Below are 19,688 nucleotides of genomic sequence, written 5' to 3'. Positions count from 1 at the left end.
TCTTCTATGATCTTGTTAAATATATTTTCTGTGCCTTTGAGTTGGTAATCTTCTCCTTCCTCTATCCCTATTATTCATAGGTTTGGTCTTTTCATGGTGTCCCAAAATTTCTTGGACATTTTGGGTCATGACTTTGTTGGTTTTAGTGTTTTCTTTGACTGATGGATCTATTTCTTCTAACGTATCTTCAACACCAGAGATCCTCTCTTCCATCTCTTGCATTCTGTTGGTTATACTTGCATCTGAAGTTCCTGTTCGTTTACTCAGATTTTCTATTTCCAGCATTCCTTCTGCTAGTGTCTTCTTCATTTTTTTCTATTTCCCTCTTCGGGTCTTGGACTTTTTCCTTTGTCTGTTTCATTGCTTTTTCATGATTTTCTTTCAGGGACTTATTGTTTTCTTCTGCTTTAATTGTCCTTTCCTCTAGTTTTTTATAGCGTTCTTCCCATTTTTTGTTTGTCTGTTCCTCCACTTTATTTTTTATTTCTTCTATATAAGGCTCTAGCCTCTTCATGATGTTACTTATAAGGTTGTTTTCTTCTGCTTATTCCATTCTGTGATGTTCAGGTCTAGCTGTTGGAGAAGGCCTAGGTTCTGATGATGCTGTATTGTTCTTTATTTTGTTGTATGTACTTCTGCCTTGACGTCTGCCAATCTCCTTGTGGATTTGTTCTTGGTCTTATCAGTGTACTTGGTCCATACAGAATGGACAGATTTAGGGAGCCTCTCTCTGGTCCAGATGGAAGCTCTGGGCTGGATGGGAACTCTGGTCCAGATGGGAGTGCTGGCTGGATTGGAGCTGGGGGCAGGACTCTGAGTCTCAGGAAGTACCTGGGGTCTCCTTATCTTGTCTAGATGGGAGCTCCTTTTGTCCAGATGGGAGTTCTGGGGCAGGATGAAAGCTCTGGTCCAGATGGGAGTACCAGGGCGGATGGTAGCTGGGGGCTCTCTGGTCCAGATGCGAGTTCCGGGACAGGATAGAATGCTGGAGGCTGATTTCTATGTTTCTGGCAGATGGGTGTGGGGGCAAGGCGTTGAGGTTGTAGTGTCCATCAGAGGGTCTCTCTGGTCTAGATGGGAGTTCCAGGGTGGATGGGAGCTGGGGGCTGGTCTCTGAGTCTCAGGAAGTGGCTGTGGTCTCGGGCAAATGGGTGTGGGGGCAGGGTTTGGAGATTGCAGGGTCTGTCTGCAGTCTTGGAAAAGGGGAGCTTTCCCACATGGCCCACCGAATGGCCAGAAACTGGGACCAAGTTGGGCAGGTCCTCCCGGGATGGCTGGTGCCCAGGGCTGGGACCCAGAGGTGGTTGCCTCTCTGACTATAACCCCAGGCACTCACCTCTGGTCCAGATGGGAGTTCCAGGGCAGGATGGAAGCTGGGGGCTGGTTGCTAAATCTCAGGAAGTGTCTGGGGTCTCGGGCAGATGGGTGTTGGGGCAGGGCGAGGTTGTAGGGTTCACCAGAGGGTCTTGGAGAGGGGGAACCTTCCCAGTGGGGATGGTGGGTCCTGCCCTATGGCCAGAACCTGGGGCCCAGTTGGGCAGGTCTTCCCCTGAGTAGCTGGTGCCCAGGGCTGGGATCCAGGTGTGGGACTCTCTGGGTGTGACCCCAGGAACTCACCTCTGGTCCAGGTGGGAGTTCCAGGGCAGGATGGAAGCTGCGGCCTGGTCTCTGAGTCTCAGGAAGTGGCTGGGATCTCTGGTCCAGATGGGAGTTCCGGGACAGGATGGAAGCTGGGGCTGGTTTCTAAGTCTCCGGAAGTGGCTGGGGTCTCCGGTCCAGATGGGAGTTCCGGGCCAGGATGGAAGCTGGGGGCTGGTTTCTAAGTCTCCAGAAGTGGCTGGGGTCTCTGGCAGGTGGGTGTGGGGGCAAGGCATGGAGGTTGTAGGATTTGCCAGAGGGGGGACCTTCCTGGTGGGGATGGTGGGTCCTGCCCTATGTCCAGAACCTGGGGCCCAGTTGGGCAGTGCCTTTGTGTTTTTATGAGGGCTTTCTGAGTTGTTTTTATATTGTGGTCATTGACTCTTGAAGCTATGTATGGCAATATGAAATCTGATGTTTTTTATAAACAACATAATGTTTTTAAATGATTTTATGGTATGCATCAGTTCTTACAAATAGAAAAGGAAATAAGATGTAGTTACTGTGGCCAGCAAGACTACTTATTGGATTAAAGTACTTGTCACCAAGCCTCATTCTGTGAGTACAATCTAGACTCGCATGCTGGAAAGAGAAACCCAATTCCTGCTTAAGTTGTCCTCTGAGCTGAACATGTCTGCTATGGTACCTATGCAGGAGCACATGCAGACACATACATGCACTCATGCCTGCATGTGAACACAAAACAAGCAAGAGTTGATTTAAAAATGCAGTTACTATGAAGTAGGCTTTAAAAAACACCAGTATTATCCAGCACCTGGAATACTACAGTGATTGTCAGATACTTGCTGATATGTGAGGCTTTCTGTGCCTTCATAGATGAAATGTCTTCTCCAGGTGAACCTCAGAGGCAAGAACCTCACTTTATGGTGAGGCAAGCATCCCAAGATGCTTGCTTAGGCCCATGGCTTCTGTCCACAGAAAAGGTCTTCAATATGACGATGTAAGTGTCGATCCTTATGGAACGTCATCTTCTGGTTTACAACAGACAGTGGACGTCATACGAAGTGGTCCAAACCAACTAATAAAAATGGACCTCTGTTAGAGGCATTTTAGTGACTTTCAGTACATCATCTTTCCTAAGTCTTCACTCTTCAGCCCTTTCCTCTAGGTTATTTTTCCATTATAACACACTCTCAAACTTGTATTTTCTAAAACGATTGTCATATGATGTGATAAAAGTCATAAAAATATACCTCTAATAAGGCCATTCTGCTTGAGCTCAACCCTGGCAACACCCATGCCAGAGTAGTGGCTGTGTGAACCCACCCCTTCCACCTTTTATACAAATCTAATGCCAAGTAAGCTCCTAATTTGGGAGTGTTTTTCTTAGAGGAAAAAATATAACCTTACTTGGATTTTAAACCTCTTTTTTAGTTGTTGGTCTAGAAATGGATATAACATTTTTCTTTTGATAATTTGTTGTATGATGCTATTTAGCTAGTTTTCATCAACCCAATCTGGAAAAAAAAATGTATTACTTCTGAATTTAATAATTTATTGTAGTTTTTTTCCTGAGCTCAAGCAATCTTAGATGCTTTTAGTTAGAAGAAGACAGAGAGAGAGACAGAGACAGAGACAGAGAGAGACAGAGATGAAGAGAGAGACCAAATTGATTCTCATAAGCAGCCTCCCTAATACACTGCAAGCCTATCTTGTGAACAAATGAATGAGATCATAGGAACAGTGCTTGTATCACTGATTTCCACAGGGGCTAGAAAAATTTATAATGTCTTTTACAGAGCACTGCTGGGTGGTAGGTACTCTGCTAGGTAATATTTGAGCTTATATTTTTGGTTTATTGGCAATTTTTTTCATTGATCCTTGCAGAACTTTATTCCCACATATAGAAGATGCAGCAGAGGCCTGGGGAGTTCTGTTTACTTTTCTAGGGGAGCATTAGTGATATCAAGAGCTAGAATTAATAATCAAACACCTCTGTCTAGAAACTGTCTCCTAGCCTACAATGCTCCTTACATAGTACAGTGGGAAACCTAAATATTTGTCAAGGATTCACGAAACTTGGAAAAGAATTTAAATTGTCAATTAAATTAGAGTTTTGAACTTGTATTTATGTGTGTGAGAGCTCACATGTGCCTTGCTCTGGCTGGTGAGGTAGGACTGGTCACATGTGGTCTACAGTGGCTTTTAGCTTCATTTATAGATAATGGTGGAAAATCACAACTATATATAAGAACCGTTTTGTTATTAGGTATAAAAGCTACAAAATGATTTGTAAAGAGGTAAAATTATGGTGCCTTCAGCAAGCTTAACTTGAGTATTTTAAACCATATATATTAATGCATAAACTTAACATCACTTACCACACCGAAAATACCAGGCACAGAGAAAGTGGACTGACTGCTGTTGCTATAGGAACCATTTACTGTCTAAATCAATGCTGAAAATCACATCCATTATTGTTTTAGTCAGCTACCCATCTACAGCTGCATCCATCTGACAGATGTGAGCATTCAGACAGAGAGCACTGAGAGTCTTCCTGCTCTTTACACCATGTATTTCAACCTAGTGCAGTTTTGGGTTACTTTAATTTAAGGAGGAAGGTTTTCTTTATGTCCCTGAGAGCATATGAGTTATCTAGAGTGATCCTGGAATGATCTAAGTACCCAAGGTCATTTAGTGGTTTCATGTCACTTGGTCAAAGGAGGCTTTAAGAGCTGGTGGATGTTTGGGGTGAAGCCACAGAAATTAGGGTGATGGGGGCGGGCGGGCTTGCTGCATAGCATCTGTAAAGCTGGGATTGGAAATTGGGCTTTGAGTTTGGTCTAGAAGTCAGGATGGATCCATCCAGAGGGCAGAAGAGGGGCTTTGGCATCTTTCACTGATCTCTCTCTCTCTCTCTCTCTCTCTCTCTCTCTCTCTCTCTTTTTCTCTCTGTCTATCTCTGTCTCTCTCTGTCTACACACACACACACACACACACATACACACACACACACACACACACACACCTTTGGCCTATGAACTCTAAACCTCACAAAGCTTTTTTTCCTGTGTTTGTTTTTGTTTTGCTCATGCTAGTCATGGGGTTTACTTGTTTATCCTGCTTCCAAGAATCTGAGGCTCTCCCATGAGAAAGGAAGGCAGGCGTGGCCCTGGCTCAGTTCCCAGAGGGAAAGCAGCAGATGCGAACATATTTCGTTGCTTCTCTGCAGTTTAGCAATTCAGTGTCTTCATTGTCAAGGAGAAAAAGCCATGGGCTGGCCAAACTAGATCTGCTGAGCTATTCAGCATAGGTTCCAATTAGATGATGTAAGCTGATGGGAGGAGATTTCCTCTGCCCTGGGATGATTTTGAATGGTAGTGATGAGAATGTAGTGGGCATCTTACAGAAGGGCCTGCTTGAAAGTGGGGAGCCACAACTCTTCCTGCTGTGGGGGACTGCACAGTGTAGCTCATCCCCACTCAGGTGACTGTGCAAGGACCCTGCCTGCCACCTACTAAGCTCAAGCACTCAGAGCAGCTCCAAAATGCCTGAGTTTGATTAATTTGCTCAAACTGCTGCTCACTTCCTAGACCTCAATTTCCTCCAATCACTGCTCTGATTATGGCACAGATATTCCTGAAAGACTTAATGTGACTCCTTTTGGTGGTAAATCACTGCTCATTTAGAAGTTCTCAGTGAGCCCATTGCCTAAAGAAGGTTGTAGGCATAATTGAAATTATTATCAGTACTTTTTCCTGGCTTGCTCACATTGGAATACATGCATACTGAAAAAAGCACTAGAGCTCACAAAGGGGCTGTATTTAACCCAGTGAGACCATCTCTTCTCAGGCACCATCATTATGGGTCTTTTCATGAAGCTCACAAAAGTTAGAGCAGTGATACTTTGACTACCCCAGACATGTGATTGTCACATTTTGTGTCTGTCTTGGCTGTCTTGCATGATCGACTGTATCATAAAGGACACTCCAGATTCTGTTCTTGGTCAGTGTGCACTGTACTGTCTTTTTTGTTAAGAGAGGAGGCGCCAGTGTTTAGTAGGGCAGTCCCTAAGGCTCTCACACTGGGAAAAATGGGGGAGAAGTCACTTGAGCAGCTTGCTAGCTCCACCCCAAGATGTGTTCTCATTGTTCAGCTGTGTAAATATAAGGAAGTCGGCCCTCCCCACAGACTACTGAATTCTTGGTAGTGCCCAAGGTTCTAACATATTACCCTATCTGGTCATTGCTGCCATAGAAAAGGCCCTCAGGGAGAGGGGCTTAGAAGCCTTTCAAAACTTTAACTGTGGTATAGGGATCCTCACAATTTCCAGTCAATTCCAGCCAGAGGAAGTGACTCTGGAGACTTGAAGGCTTCTGGAACTCAATTCATTTAACCCTTTAGTCGCTCCCTGAAAAACATTTACGGTTCTGACCAGGCCTTCCCTGCGTGTGTCAGGAGGGCAAGCTTACATAGGGGTATTCCTGTTTCTACAACTATTTCTGTCTCTTTTTGCCCATGGTACCTTGCATGTAGAGTATGATGTGCTAGGGGAATATTTGCTGCAGCTCGTCCATAGCACAGAGGAGTGACCAAGATCTCTTCCTGCTCCCCTTCTCTCCTTCATCCTCTTTCCATGAACCCAGATGTGGATGATCCTCAGAGCATTCATCTGACAGTGGGCTTATCTGGGATCCCAAGTGTTTACTGGCTTTGTCTGCCTCTTGGACACGAGGAAACCAGGGGACTCTCACTGATGTGTAGTGTCGGGATTTCAGAGAATAGGAAGAGAAGTCTGCATCCAAAGAGCGTTTTCCTTGCTGTTTTCCTAGAGACTAGTCCACCCATTTCTGGCATTTCCCCTGGCTTCTGGCTATTCTCTTTTCAGTCTGTCCTGTGTCCCTGACCATGCCTGACCCTCCTCCATGCAGGGCCCCTCCTCTGTTGCTTTTCCCAGCTTTTCCAGACCCTTGATTCAGCCTGAACCCAGTTAACCACTACCACGCTGTTTCTCCTGGAGATGCCTTGGTTTTTTGTTTGTTTGTTTGTTTGGTCTTTCTTCTGCTCCTCCTTTGAATTAGGAACCCTAGTCTTTAATTCCAAATGGATTTTTGGAATTAAATTAAATAATGGGATTTTTATACTTGTGTGAAATTCTTGGTAATATCATAAGCACAGATTTTATATATATATATATATATATATATACATATATGTATCTCACTATGAGTAATTGATATATCAGATATTTAAATATGTTCTTGTACCTCCCCATGCCAAATACAGTTAGTAGCACCCACCAACTCTTTTCTAACATAGTTTTCAATATTCCCTTTATAAAACTCCACACTTATATTTTCTAAAGATATTTGTTTCAAGAAATCTTCATCCTATACAGAGATCAAAATATTTTATGCCCTGGTGTCTCATAGGCAATTATTTTTCAATTAAGTATTCATTTATCCGTTGACTGTTTGATATGCATGTTTATGGTGTTCTTTCTGGGCCTCTTCCTTCCACTAAAGCCCCACCCACTTCCACTATCACGGCTTTTGTTTGACTTTGTTTTCATGTGACTCGCTGAGTTTAAGCAGGGCTGTTCCTTTGGATATGTGTGTGGAACTTTGCACGGGAGCATAGGTAACTCAATGGCTCCACCTCTACTTAAACCAAAGGTTCCTATTGCCCCAACAGTCAGCTGCCAGGAGGAGGAGCCAGACCCCATGAGCCCCTCCCCAGTCTATGAATGAAGGTTGATGAGTCCAGTCTTGTGTAGTCCTGTGCTGGTCCCTGCAGCTGTTCTGAGTCCATGAGAGCAATGTCATGTCAAGTCCCAGAGAAACTGGGTTCCTTTGTTCTCCTCCTCATTGTGGAGTTCCTACATTCTCTGCTCCCTCTTCTGGGATGTTCTCTGAGTCTTAGAGGAATGATGGATGTTCCCTTAAGGGTTGAGTGCTCAACAGCCATTTTTTAAAAATAATAAAAGTGAGATTAATTTTCTTATTAAAATCCTATCTAGTAAGAAAAATAATTTCACCCTATAAAAGCCACATGATATCACAGAATTAAATAGAAGCATCCTGTTGAATATTTGGATTGTCATAATCAAAGTTCTGTTATATGTATGTTTTATTCATCAGATACCTAATAATATATAAAATATGAAAAGGTCTACAGACCTCACAAAATGTTTAAAGAAAGATATAAACCTGTCTGTATGGTTTGGGCCATCATTTCAGATTTTATTTAAAATAAAATTTGACATTGAAAAAAATCTACAGTATACTAAAGTAATGATGATATTTATCTCTAATTGATAAGAATATATAGTTTTTTTAAAGTATTTTTTTTCACATAAGTGGAAGTATATGGTATTTGCCTTTTATGATGCATGCATTTCACTTAACATAACATCTTTAAGGCTTTTCTACATTGTAGCATTTGTCAGAATTTCCTTCCTTTCTAAGGCCAAATGAGATTCCATTATGTGTGTGTATTACACCTGGCTCACTCACTCTCCCATTGGTAGAAAGTGAGATTGCTTCCATGTGTTGACCACTGGGGCCTGGTGCCGCTTTGACCAGTAGCATCTGGTCTCTGAGGTCCTCTTTCAGTTATGCATTCGGACAGTAGAATTGCTGGGTCCTATGATAATTTCACTTTTTGCTCTTTGTAGAATAGTGATGTTTCCACAATAACCCCATCATTCCCTTGACCCATGTGCAAAGGCCCCAGTTTCTGGCATCCTTCCTGTGCTTGGTAGTTTCCATGTACCCGACAATAAGCAGTCTTACCTAATGTGAACTGGGATGACATTGTGGTTTTGATTTGCATTTCCCTAATGATGGGTGATGTCGAACATCATTTCATGTGCCAATTGGCTATGTGCATTTTTTCTTTAGAGAAACAGTCTTTTGCCCAATATTTAACTGAAAATTTTTATAGCTGTTGAAGAATTGCAGGGTTTCAGCTATATGATTTACAAAAGCTTTTCCCACATTATGGGCTGATACTTTACTTTCTTGACGGTTCCTTTTTGTTTGCATATGCATGTGTGCATGGGTATTTGTGTTTGGACATGGGTGTGGCTATGTGTGTGGGGTGTGTGTGTGTGTGTGTGTGTGAAAGCCCAAGATTGACATTAGATTTTTTCTTGATTGCTCTTCATATTGTTTATCAAGCAGTGTTTCTCACAGACCCTACAGTTGCTGTTCCAGCTATCCAGCTTCCTCCAGGCATTCCCTGTCTCTGTGTCCTGGGCATTGGATCACAGGTGGGCTGCCACACCCACCTAGCATCTGTGTGGATCTGTTCTGGGGATCTGAACTCCAGTTCTAAAGCTTACGCAGAGTGGCTTTGCTCACCAAGCCATGTCCCAATCCAAGTAGTGATTCTTTATGCACTGAAGTTTGTGATTTTGATACGGCCCTGATTACTTTCTTTTGATCCCTATGATCTTGGCATCACAGTTAAGAAAACTAGGGCCAGATCTCAGATCATTAAAGTTTTTCCTTGATTGATGATATTAACTCTTGAGGTTAGGTGTTTGAGTTAGACACTTGTATGTGACAAATCTAAGAATCTAATTCCTTCTTTTTTTTTTTTTTTTTTTTTTAGCCAGTGGCTATCCACTTTCTCCACTACCACTGTTGAAAACACCATTCTTTCCTAACTGAATGGTCTAATAATTCTGATGCATGTCAGTGGGTGATACCCTGTGTGGGTTCATTATTTAGTTAATAAAGAAGCTGTTTGGGCCTGTGGTAAGGCAGGATAAGAGCCAGGCGGGAAATCTAAGAGAGAGACAGGGAGAAGAAGGGTAGCTGGATGGTATCTGTCCTACATTGGGCACCACTTGTAATGAGAGCCTCAGTGGTATATATATATATATATATATATATATATATATATATATATATATTTATTTATTTATTTATTACGAGGTTCTATGGGGAAAACAGACTTACTGATTCAGGATAAGGTATATCCAGTTGCAGTGTTCTTGGAAAGCTGGGGACCGATCACAGACTGTTTCATACCGTCTGATCCAGTCTTCACCACCCAAGAGAGCATGACCCCTTTCTCCTCCCTTTTAAGTGGTCATACAGGCAGATAAGAAGCACCGCCTCTAACAGGCCAGATAGCCCAAAGTTATGGGTGGAGCGAATTCCCACTGCAGGCAGGAATATAGATGCTATCAGAGGCCCCATTCTGCCAACCATATTCTTGATGAGTTGTGTGAGATTGTTAGCTGAGAGGCATCCAGAACCTCTGAAATATCCTTTAGTCAAAAGGAGTCACAACAGTGTACTGTATGTTGCAAGTAGCAAGAGGAAAGCCGCCTATCTGAGTAAGGTGCGTGGTTTGGTTGCCTGTGTGGATCTAGAACAGAAATGATGCTCATTGATTTGGGCTCCCCTGACCCTGTGCCATTCCTCATAAAGAAGCTGAATTTTTCTGTGTGGTTAAGTATGTGGAGTCTTTGTTTAAAGAAACCTTCCTGAGAATTCATGGATACACAGGCCTTGTGTTTCGCTCACACCATGGAGCTCAGCATTTTACAGAGTAACACTATGGCATGAAGGAAGAGTGACTCCCACCGGCTGCTTCTCCAGCGGAAATATTAATGCAGAAGGTGTCCTTCCCTTGGCACCCATATTACAGCCTTGGGCTGTGGTCAGGGACCAGTGTGCACCTCTGTTATGAATAGTACTGCGTGATTGTTATTGAAGTGAAAAGTAAGTAAGTAGAACTTTTTTAAAAAATACTTATTCTTGTGGGCATATACTTAAGTAAATAAAATAATGAACAATCTCCTGGCCTTTAGATGTTAACACTGTTAATAAATAAAACAAATGCTTACCAATGCACAGTCTTTCAATAAGGTTTGCTATTTTGCTCATTAACAAAAAGTTAGATTTTATTTCAATATGGAAAATGAGACATTCCAGTTTTTAATAGTTATAAGTATCAGGTCTCTTCTTTTAACAAAATTAGATTATGAGGTTTTACCAGAGATTAAATGTATGGAATTCAGAGAGGATTGCTTCCTGTTAGATGTATTATTAATGTTAAATCTTGTTGGATTCTTTGTTGTTGTTTTTAATAATCTGGTGCTATTGGTTAGATCAAAGTTTTAAGATTAGTAAAACACACAAATTGAGACATATGAGAGTTTATAGTTTGATCTGTTACTTTTTAAGGTATAAACAAAAACTGCTTTTACAGACAATGCCAAAAATAATGCGGGTGGAACCCTTCTTCCCCACTCCTGACGTTTCCTTCCAAGTAGCAGGAACTCTGTTAGTGCAGCACTCCTGACTGCTCTCTCCTTGTCCAAGCGGGAGCTGCCTAGAAGGATGCACAGAACATGTAGCTCAGCTCCCGTCTTTAGGGGAGCTAACTGCTCTGGGAACACTGTTCCTCCATCCTGTGTGTTTTACAGCAGCACCTAACATGTGGGGGCCTTGTGGTTTTCTAGTGACTGGGTGAGTGAGTCTGTTTCCTTCTGTGCTTCAGTATCAGCAAGCCCATGGTTCCTGCACACTGTTGTCTGAGGCTGCCGTCTCCAGTGTGTCAGAAACAAAGGTGGGGTTTTGACATCCTGCCAGCCTTTGTTTGCCCTAGAGGTCACTGCTCATTTCATCCAAAGCTTGGATGGGGATGTGTGATGCCAATCATTATGTCAGTGTCAGTGTCCTTGCATGTCTCACAGTAGCCCTGAGAGTAGATCGAATCATTTCTTTTTGGGTAAGGAAAGTGGAGCCCTGCAAAGGCACATCACTTTTAATGATGACATTTTGATTAGGACCTGAGTTAGGCTTAACCCCCAAACTCACATTTGCTTAAGACTGACTGTCCCAAAGTCTCATAGAGAAATGCTGGTTTGTTTATTTGTATGGTGTAAGTCACTGAACCATGCAGATGGACTTCATTGTTGTGTAGCCTTGTGTTTCCATAAATGAAAACATTTTAATATTGAAAACACTTTAATATAGCCATCACATCCAACTTCCTCTTGTTACTGTCACATCAGCCAGTCTTTCTTTCCCTCCAGTCCACAGGATCTGCAACCGATCCCCTTGGTGACTTCTGCCAGCCACCAGGTCTTTCCCTTCACCTCTCAGGCCATTGTTGGTGGATGTCTACCAGTGGTCCAGCATTTCGACCCTGGCTGTTTGACTCAATAATAGCACATCTTGGCACCCCAGGCATGGCTTCTGGATGAATAATGGACATAGGACTTGGCATTGTACATAACCCTTGATCTTGGTCTATTGTTTTCTACTAATATAAATAACGTAGAGAAGATAGCCGACTTCCCAAGACTTATTAAAAATACAGAACTGAATCTGTTAATGTCCTTTTGTGCTTTCATCTCTTACAATGGTTGGATTTCCAAGAGTGTGTAAATAAAAGGATGATTTGATGAATAAGGATAATTAAAAAACAAAAACAAAAAACAAACAAACAAACAGAAAAAAAACACTTCCCCACTTCAGCTTCATGGACATGTAGAACATACAGAAAGACTTCTTCCTCAATATATTCCAGAAGTAGATATTTATCAAGCATCCACTTCTGTGGCTTTTGTGTCCATGAGAAAAACATCATGAAACTTGGTTTAGTCCTCTGGGTCCATCACTAAGGATGGTGATGGAACCTAATGTAGATTTTAATGTTATTCTTGGTAATTGTTTGGTTGCTTATAGAGAAATTGGGTTAGTAATAGGATGGTTGGTGACTTAATTTTGTTTTCTAATAAAGAGTAAAAACATAGGATAAGGTGTTATGAAGAACCAAATATTTGTAGAAAGCAAAGTTTGTTTTTTTTTTTTTAAAAAAAAAGGTTTTGTACATTTTTCTCTCTTGCTCAGTTCATTTAACTTAATAGATTTAAAAGGTGCAAACAACACATTTCTACACACTTAATTTTGTAGCCCTTGATCTTCATTTGTTGAAGGGGCAGAACTGCTGTTTCTTAGAGAACATCTGCCCATGGGGATAAACACAGGAGCCAGAATTTGCATGAACATGACATTGATAATTACCATCAGGTGTCTGACTATTTTGATATGACCACTGATATTGCTTCTGTCTGTCCTTTCCACTCTCCATGACACAGGGCATTGATGTCCGAGATGCTCCTTTGAAGGAAATAAAAGTGACTAGTCCCAGAAGATTCATAGCCTCATTCAATGTTGTCAACACAACCAAGAGAGATGCTGGGAAGTACCGCTGTATGATTCGCACAGAAGGCGGCGTTGGGGTATCAAACTATGCAGAACTGGTAGTTAAAGGTATTTAATGCATTTCCATACCCTCAAATAGTCTATTAAAACAGACATGCTCACATAGTTGTTTGTTCATGATTTGTTTGTGCTCAAACTTATCCTGTCTGTTTCTGAATAGTAGTTTGGTGATAGGCTGCATTGATGGATTGCATTTTAAGTACAAATTTTGCATGTGAGCAGTGTTTTTGAAAAATGTATGTGATTAATGTTGGTTTAGGAGCACACAGAGCAGTGGCTATGTTCTCAGCCAGGATTTCTGCCGGTTCTGTGGATATATATTACAACCTATAAATTTTTTTTAAGGGATAAATTTTTTTTCTGATAGAAAATCACTTAAAATGCAAATATTCACCAGGCAGGGTGTTTACGATAGCAAGATGGTTAATAAAATGAAGCAGTGTCTGTATAAAAAGGCCCTGTTATATCATGGAAACTTATTGATGACACTGTCTTAGTATTCATAATGTCCCGGTTAGGCTCTATTACTACATTGCGTGTGACTGGAAAATTGAGTCATTATATTCAAGAAGGTGGTAGATGAGAGGTAAAAAACCGAAGGGAAATAATTTTCCTTGAGCTCATTTAGTGATTTTTGTGAGCAGGGGAGTTTATCCCATCAAGCTCCTAATGCAATTTTTGGTACCAGATAGAATCATTTGAACTTGCAAGTGCACCACGATGGCATTGGCATTTTAGACAACTCTGACAGGCCATCCCTGTTTTACTCGAGGGAGACAAATAATATCTCATATTTTATTTATTTTATTTTTTCAGTATTTTTGTGGTAGGGATGAAACATCAGATTCACATGTTATGCCACCAAGCCCCTTCCTCAAGCCTGTGCCTTATATTTACATGTTTGTTTTGCATTCCTTGAATGTAAGTTACGAACATGGTTACATCAAGGTGGATGTAACTGTTAATATTAGCAGCATATTTGTCTTGCAGCCGGTTTCAAAGAATACTGGCTTTGCATCCCACAATAAGCTAAGAAGAGACCATGGATATGCTACCTCTCTTCATCTATTGCCTTGAATGTAAAATAGGTAGAATAATGTTAACTAATATTAGAACCAACGGGAAGTTCAATGGCAGAATGCACATATGTGTTCACAGTAAGCTTATGGTAGGTGTCAGACCCCAATGGGGAAGAGGATAGGGGTGTTCCTGTTGCCACAGCTAGTATCCATAATTTTCATTTGGGACTCCACAGCAGGACCACCCTTCTAGATTTTAAAACATTAAATGCCAGGTCATTTATTTAGCCCTTCATTCTACCATATCCCAGTTGAACCAGAGTGGCTAGACATAGCCTTCATCATAAAAACTATAAGGGGCTTGAGAAACCTAATCTTGTCTGGTGGAGTTCCTGTCTCCCATTGCTTGGCTTAGAAGACACAATACTGGCTTATTAGTGATTCTACCTTGACAGTCACTCACCATTGCACGGATAGATGTGTAGCAGAAGGGAGAACACACTAAATATTTACTTGAATCATATATTTTGCCACATTGCATTTTTATGTGTAGTAACATTTGAATTAGACTGCCTGGATGAAATTTTGAGTTCAAACTTAAGATTCATAATGGAACTAAAATTCATCAGCATTCCAGAGACCCTACCCTATTGAAAGCTCTCTAGAGAGTCAAGGAATCATAGTGTGGAAATTAGACTTCTCAGTGTGAATGAAATAGCCTGGGTGCTCCCATCCAAGGTCCCCTCTTCCTCCTCCTCCTCCTTCTTCCTTCTCCTCCTCCTCCTCCTCCTCACCTGCCTCTCTCTGTTCCCTGTGCTCTTCATTTTGCTGTCATTATTTAACACCCATCTCAGTGCATTCTCTGAGATGACCTCCACTTGTTTGGGTTAGAGTCACTGCCCAGGAATCATCCAGGGCCCACATGATGAAGGCACCTGCTTTGTTATTCCCATCCTTTGCAAATGTGGCACCTTCTTTTAAAAATTGCCTCTTTAGGAAAGTTAACTTGTTGGGAATTAGAAGTAACAGGGAATATTCTAGTCTGCCAGAAAAGGCAGAGACAGAAGGAAGGGAGGGAGGCAGAGAGGGAGGGAGGAAGAAAAGAAGGAAGAAAAGAAGGAAGGAAGGAAGGAAGGAAGGAAGGAAGGAAGGAAGGAAGGAAGTTCTCATTCTGTTTTTGCAGCACTTGGGGTTCCCTGTCTGATTGACAAGATGTGCTACCCCTGTTTCATACCACTGCACTGTGCCAAAGCTGTCAACAGCTGCTGTGTGGGGCTCTGGCATAAGATTTGTCTCCTTCTCGGTTTATATGTCTATAACTACATTTATTGATAAGTATGGAGACTTCAGTTGCCCAGGCTAGATTTGAACCTGTAATTGACCCATTTCTGCCTCCCTAGCAATGTGTAATTTTTTTTGCATGATCCCATCCATCATGTGGGGTACCACTTAGAAAGTCAATGGCATGTAGAATTCCTTCATTTGGTTCCTAGAGGGTCATTCAGCTAGCATCTAATTAATAAGGTGGGAAGTACTTTATAGGTAAGATGGCCGGTATCTGCATTCTTAGACAATAATGAGGAAAATAGCCAGCCTCCATGGAGGAGACTTCAGTTATAGGGAGTGTTTGCTATTGATTTCTTTGATTTTTTTTTCAAGCTGGGTGTAGTGTGTGCTTTGACTCTGAGCATCCTTTGCTACACGGCTTTAGTAAAACTCATACCAGGAGCAACCTTGTGGATAACAGGCATAAACTTTATAATCTGCATGTTCAGTTCTCCACCACTTAGATGAGCCCATTGTGACATCCTTGGGGAAAATGAGTCGCCTCAGAAATGGATTTTGGAGGAGATAAACATCCTTGCTTTTGAAAGGATGGCAAATATAATCATGAGGGAATGTGGCTTTGAGTTCCCTAAGTAACCAAGGCTAGTCTTGACCCCTGCTCCACCTGCCTCCACCAATCCCACATGCTGGAGTAACAGGCATGTGCCAACTCAGTTTAATGATGTAGAAACCCCCAATGCCTTGGATGATGTTGCAAAGAATCTCAGCAAGAAGGCTGGCAATGGAATATGTCCTGCTGTTAAATACTGCTTCTCAAGAGAGCTTCAGTAGTGACTTTAGTTGAAATGAAAAAAAAAAAATATTTGATGTAAAATGTGTTTATGTATTATGTCTTAAGACCAATTATGGGCAAACTCACTTGAACAAGTTAGGTAGGTTGTTTTGCTGTTTTTAGATAGTAACTCATGTAGTCCAGGCTAGCCTCACACTCACTATGTAGTCTCTGAAGATTACTTTGTACCTCTGATGCTCTGTCCCCTGGCTCCAGAGTGCTGAAATTACGGATGTGCTCTCTACTACAGCCACTCCGAAGTGCTGGGGGTCAAACCTAGGCGTCTTGCATGTTAGGCAGGCTTTCTACCGACTGACCCACAACCACACCTTGTTTTTGTTCTTTTTCCCCCTGAGACAGGGTCTTGTGTTGCCTTGATTGGTTTTGAGTTCAAGTGAGCCTCTTGTCTCTTTCCCAAGTAGCTGAGAATACAGGTGCCGAGTTCATTAGCTTTGTTATTTTAATTTTTTGAGATTTATTTATTATATGTGTGTTAGTGGTTTTCTTGCATGTGTATATGGGTACCACAAAAGATCAGAAGGCATTAGATGCCCAAATCTTCTGGATCTGTTAGTATAGATGGTTGTGAGCCACCATGTGTATACTTGGAGCCAAATCCAGGTCCTCTGTAAGATTAACAAGTGCTCTTAACCACTGAGCTATCTCTCTGTCCCCCTCATTTCTTTTTGAAAGGTAAGGTTTGAACCTTGTTTAAATCATTAGCACTATACATACACTAATAATTAAACAGCACAAAGTCCCTCTCATCAGTTCAATTCTTAATTTTTAGTATCTTCTACTCTGTCACCATGGTACGTGTTTATCTCTTGATCAGCTGAATACAAAAACTCCTAAAAGATAACTCTCTGGTTTGTCTGCAGAACCACCTGTTCCCATTGCCCCGCCACAGCTTGCCTCTGTTGGAGCAACCTATCTGTGGATACAGCTCAATGCCAACTCCATCAATGGGGATGGACCCATTGTGGCTCGTGAGGTTGAGTACTGCACAGCCAGTGGTAGCTGGAATGATCGTCAACCAGTGGATTCCACGAGTTACAAAATTGGGCACCTTGACCCAGACACAGAATATGAGATCAGTGTGCTTCTCACCAGACCAGGGGAGGGCGGCACTGGATCTCCTGGGCCAGCTTTGAGAACAAGAACCAAGTGTGCCGGTGAGTACCAGGAGATAGTCTATTGATGGTCTCCCTTGGTGTTGGCATCAGTATTGGACCCCACAGTTGAATCATACTCTTTCTACAGCTCTGCCTACATCCCATGTGAGGATGAAAATATTCCTTAAGATGAATCATAAGTTACCACTGATCTTTAGGGCCTATGAACTCAAGACCCTCTCTTTTATAACCTGTCTCTTACTCTTTTTCCTGTTCTTAATTTACATCTTGCTTTGAGTACCACATAATTGATACTGGAAGAATGGTCTCTAAGGTTCACAGAGGCTACTTCAATGATGTCTACTAATGGGTCAGACACTTCTTCCAGCCTCTCGGTTTTATGTTTGTATCTAATGTCCTCGTCACCAAAGGGCAATGCTGTGGAATGAGGTTCTCTCAGAGAGCTTGAAAGCTGTTTTCATTGATGGGTATGTGAGGTGAGGCATGGCTGCCGGCCAGTGACCAGGAACCTCTGTATAATATGAAGAGTTATTTATGGACTGTGTGTAGCCTCTAGGCTCTTGGATTACAAGTGTTAATTGTGCCAAAGTTATTCTGCAAGGTATATAGAATAAGGCTAATTTTATGAAAATCAGAAGGATCCCTTACAAGTCAAGAGTTGTTTCTGAGTGGTGACTGTCTGGGAGGAAGGAAAATGCTTATGGAGATCTCACAGAGCTCTTTCACAGTGGACATGAAGCCTTGTATTGAATTATATGCCGAGAGGAGGAGAGCCCATGGAGTTTGATACACTTACTTAATGCTTTAGAAAGCCTCAGGTAAGAAGACAGTATGGATGCTTCATTTCTCTCGAGTTTTCAAAGGCCAGTGGGTTCTTTCATGGATTCCACAGTCATAGATTCAATGAGCCTTGGATCTCAAGTATTCAAATAGAAATTATATCTATGGTAAATGTGTACAAACATTTTCTGCTCAACTATCCTTCAACAATAGTAGCTAGCTCTATTTGTATCGTATTTACATTCCATTAGATATTGTGCATGGTGGAAAAGGGTTATCAAGTGCTCTGAGGATCATCTGAGGATTTCCTTATCCTTGGGGTCATAGAGGCAGTGACTCCACAAACGCCCAGTGAGGACTATGCCATCTGACTATCTGCTAATAGTAGAAGTTAATTAATGTGTGTGTATGTGTTTGTGTATGCATACAGTTGTATGTGTGTAGTTGTGTGTAGAGTTGTATGTGAATAGTTATATGTATACAGTTGTGTATGTACAGTGTATACAGTTGGGTATGTATAGTTGTGTGTATGCAGTTGTATGTATATATAGTTTTGTGTGTATACAGTGGTATGTACAGTTGAGTGTGTATACAATTGTGTGTATACAGTGCTGTATACAGTTGTATGTGTACAGAGTTGTATGTGTGTACAGTTGTGTTTATATGCAATTGTATGTGTGTTTGTATTTACAAGTTGTTTGTATGTTTGTGTGGAAACAGGTGTGTATGTGTAGTTTGTGGATGTAAATTATGTGTGTGTGTGTGTGTGTGTGTGTGTGTGTGTGTGTGTGTAATCTATCCAAGATATCCTTCCTCAGAAATCTTCCATCTTGAGTTTTGAGTCAGTATCTCTCACTGGAACCTGGGTCTTGCCAATTAGGCTAGGCTGGCTGGCCAGTGAGCCACAGATATTCTCCATCTCTGTCTCCCTGTCTCTGGGATTACAAGTACCCTTTACCATGCCTGTTTTTAAGTGGGTGTGGGGACCGAACCTGGGTCATCATGCTTATGTAGCAAACATTTTACCAATGGAACTGTCCCCTCAGTCCCATGAAATCAGTGAACTTTAACGTTTGGGTAATGTGGCTAACACTAACCATATCATGGCAGAACTCACAGGAATTTTTTTCTTTAAGAATTCCTAGTGCTGCAGGCTTTTAATCCCAGCACTTGGGAGGGAGGCAGAGGTAGTAGTGAGCACATCTCTGCAAGTTTGAGAGCAGCCTCTTGTACATAGTGAATTCCAGCCAGACAGGCTACCTGGTGAGACCTTGTCTCAAAAAAGAAAAAAAAAAAAAAAGAAAGAAAAAAGAAAGGTGATTTATATTAGGGAACAGAAGGGGTTATTTCTCTGCCTAGGATTTCATATGTGGGCTCAGTTATGGGCCTGCTATAATGGGTTCTGCATCTGAGTATTCTGAAGAACTCCTGTTCCCACCCGACCCCTTCCAGCACTTGTGCTGGAATAGGAACCGTTGGTCCAGACAAGTGCCACCGTAGGCTCAGCCACTGGGTCTAGAAGTTTCTTCCTCAACTTCTCCCCTCTTGTCTATACCTTACCATCTCAGTCACTTACTCTAGTGAATGATTTTATCTTTGTGAAATGTTCATCATATCACATGCTGTAATTAAAACATTAGCTTTGTATACCATTGTCAATAGCAGTACAAGTGATATTTTACTAATTCACAGAAGTAGTGACGTGCTTTCACACTTCTATATTTTTTATTAATTTTAATGTTTTTAATTGAAGTATAATTATATCACACACATCTCTTTCTTT

The 19,688-nt window shown here is 41.7% G+C and overlaps 1 protein-coding gene across 11 annotated transcripts in view; it reads left to right on the top strand.

Moving 5' to 3' along the window:
* Ptprm (protein tyrosine phosphatase receptor type M) overlaps nt 1-19,688 on the top strand; it is a 709,515-nt gene that overhangs the window by 309,135 nt on the left and 380,692 nt on the right. For 10 of the 11 annotated variants that reach the window (XM_036172971.1, XM_036172968.1, XM_036172967.1 and 7 more), the window contains 2 exons: nt 12,725-12,899; nt 16,871-17,164. In XM_036172971.1, the coding sequence (XP_036028864.1) occupies nt 12,725-12,899; nt 16,871-17,164 (469 nt within the window). Of the gene's footprint in view, nt 1-11,012; nt 11,088-12,724; nt 12,900-16,870; nt 17,165-19,688 lie in introns of those variants that run through there. The other variant, XM_036172969.1, reaches the window with a different exon arrangement.

This window comes from Onychomys torridus, chromosome 23 (assembly GCF_903995425.1).
Source record: "Onychomys torridus chromosome 23, mOncTor1.1, whole genome shotgun sequence".
NCBI lineage: Eukaryota > Metazoa > Chordata > Mammalia > Rodentia > Cricetidae > Onychomys > Onychomys torridus.
Note: the sequence above shows the minus strand (reverse complement) of the source record. Positions and strands in the feature narration are given on the sequence as shown.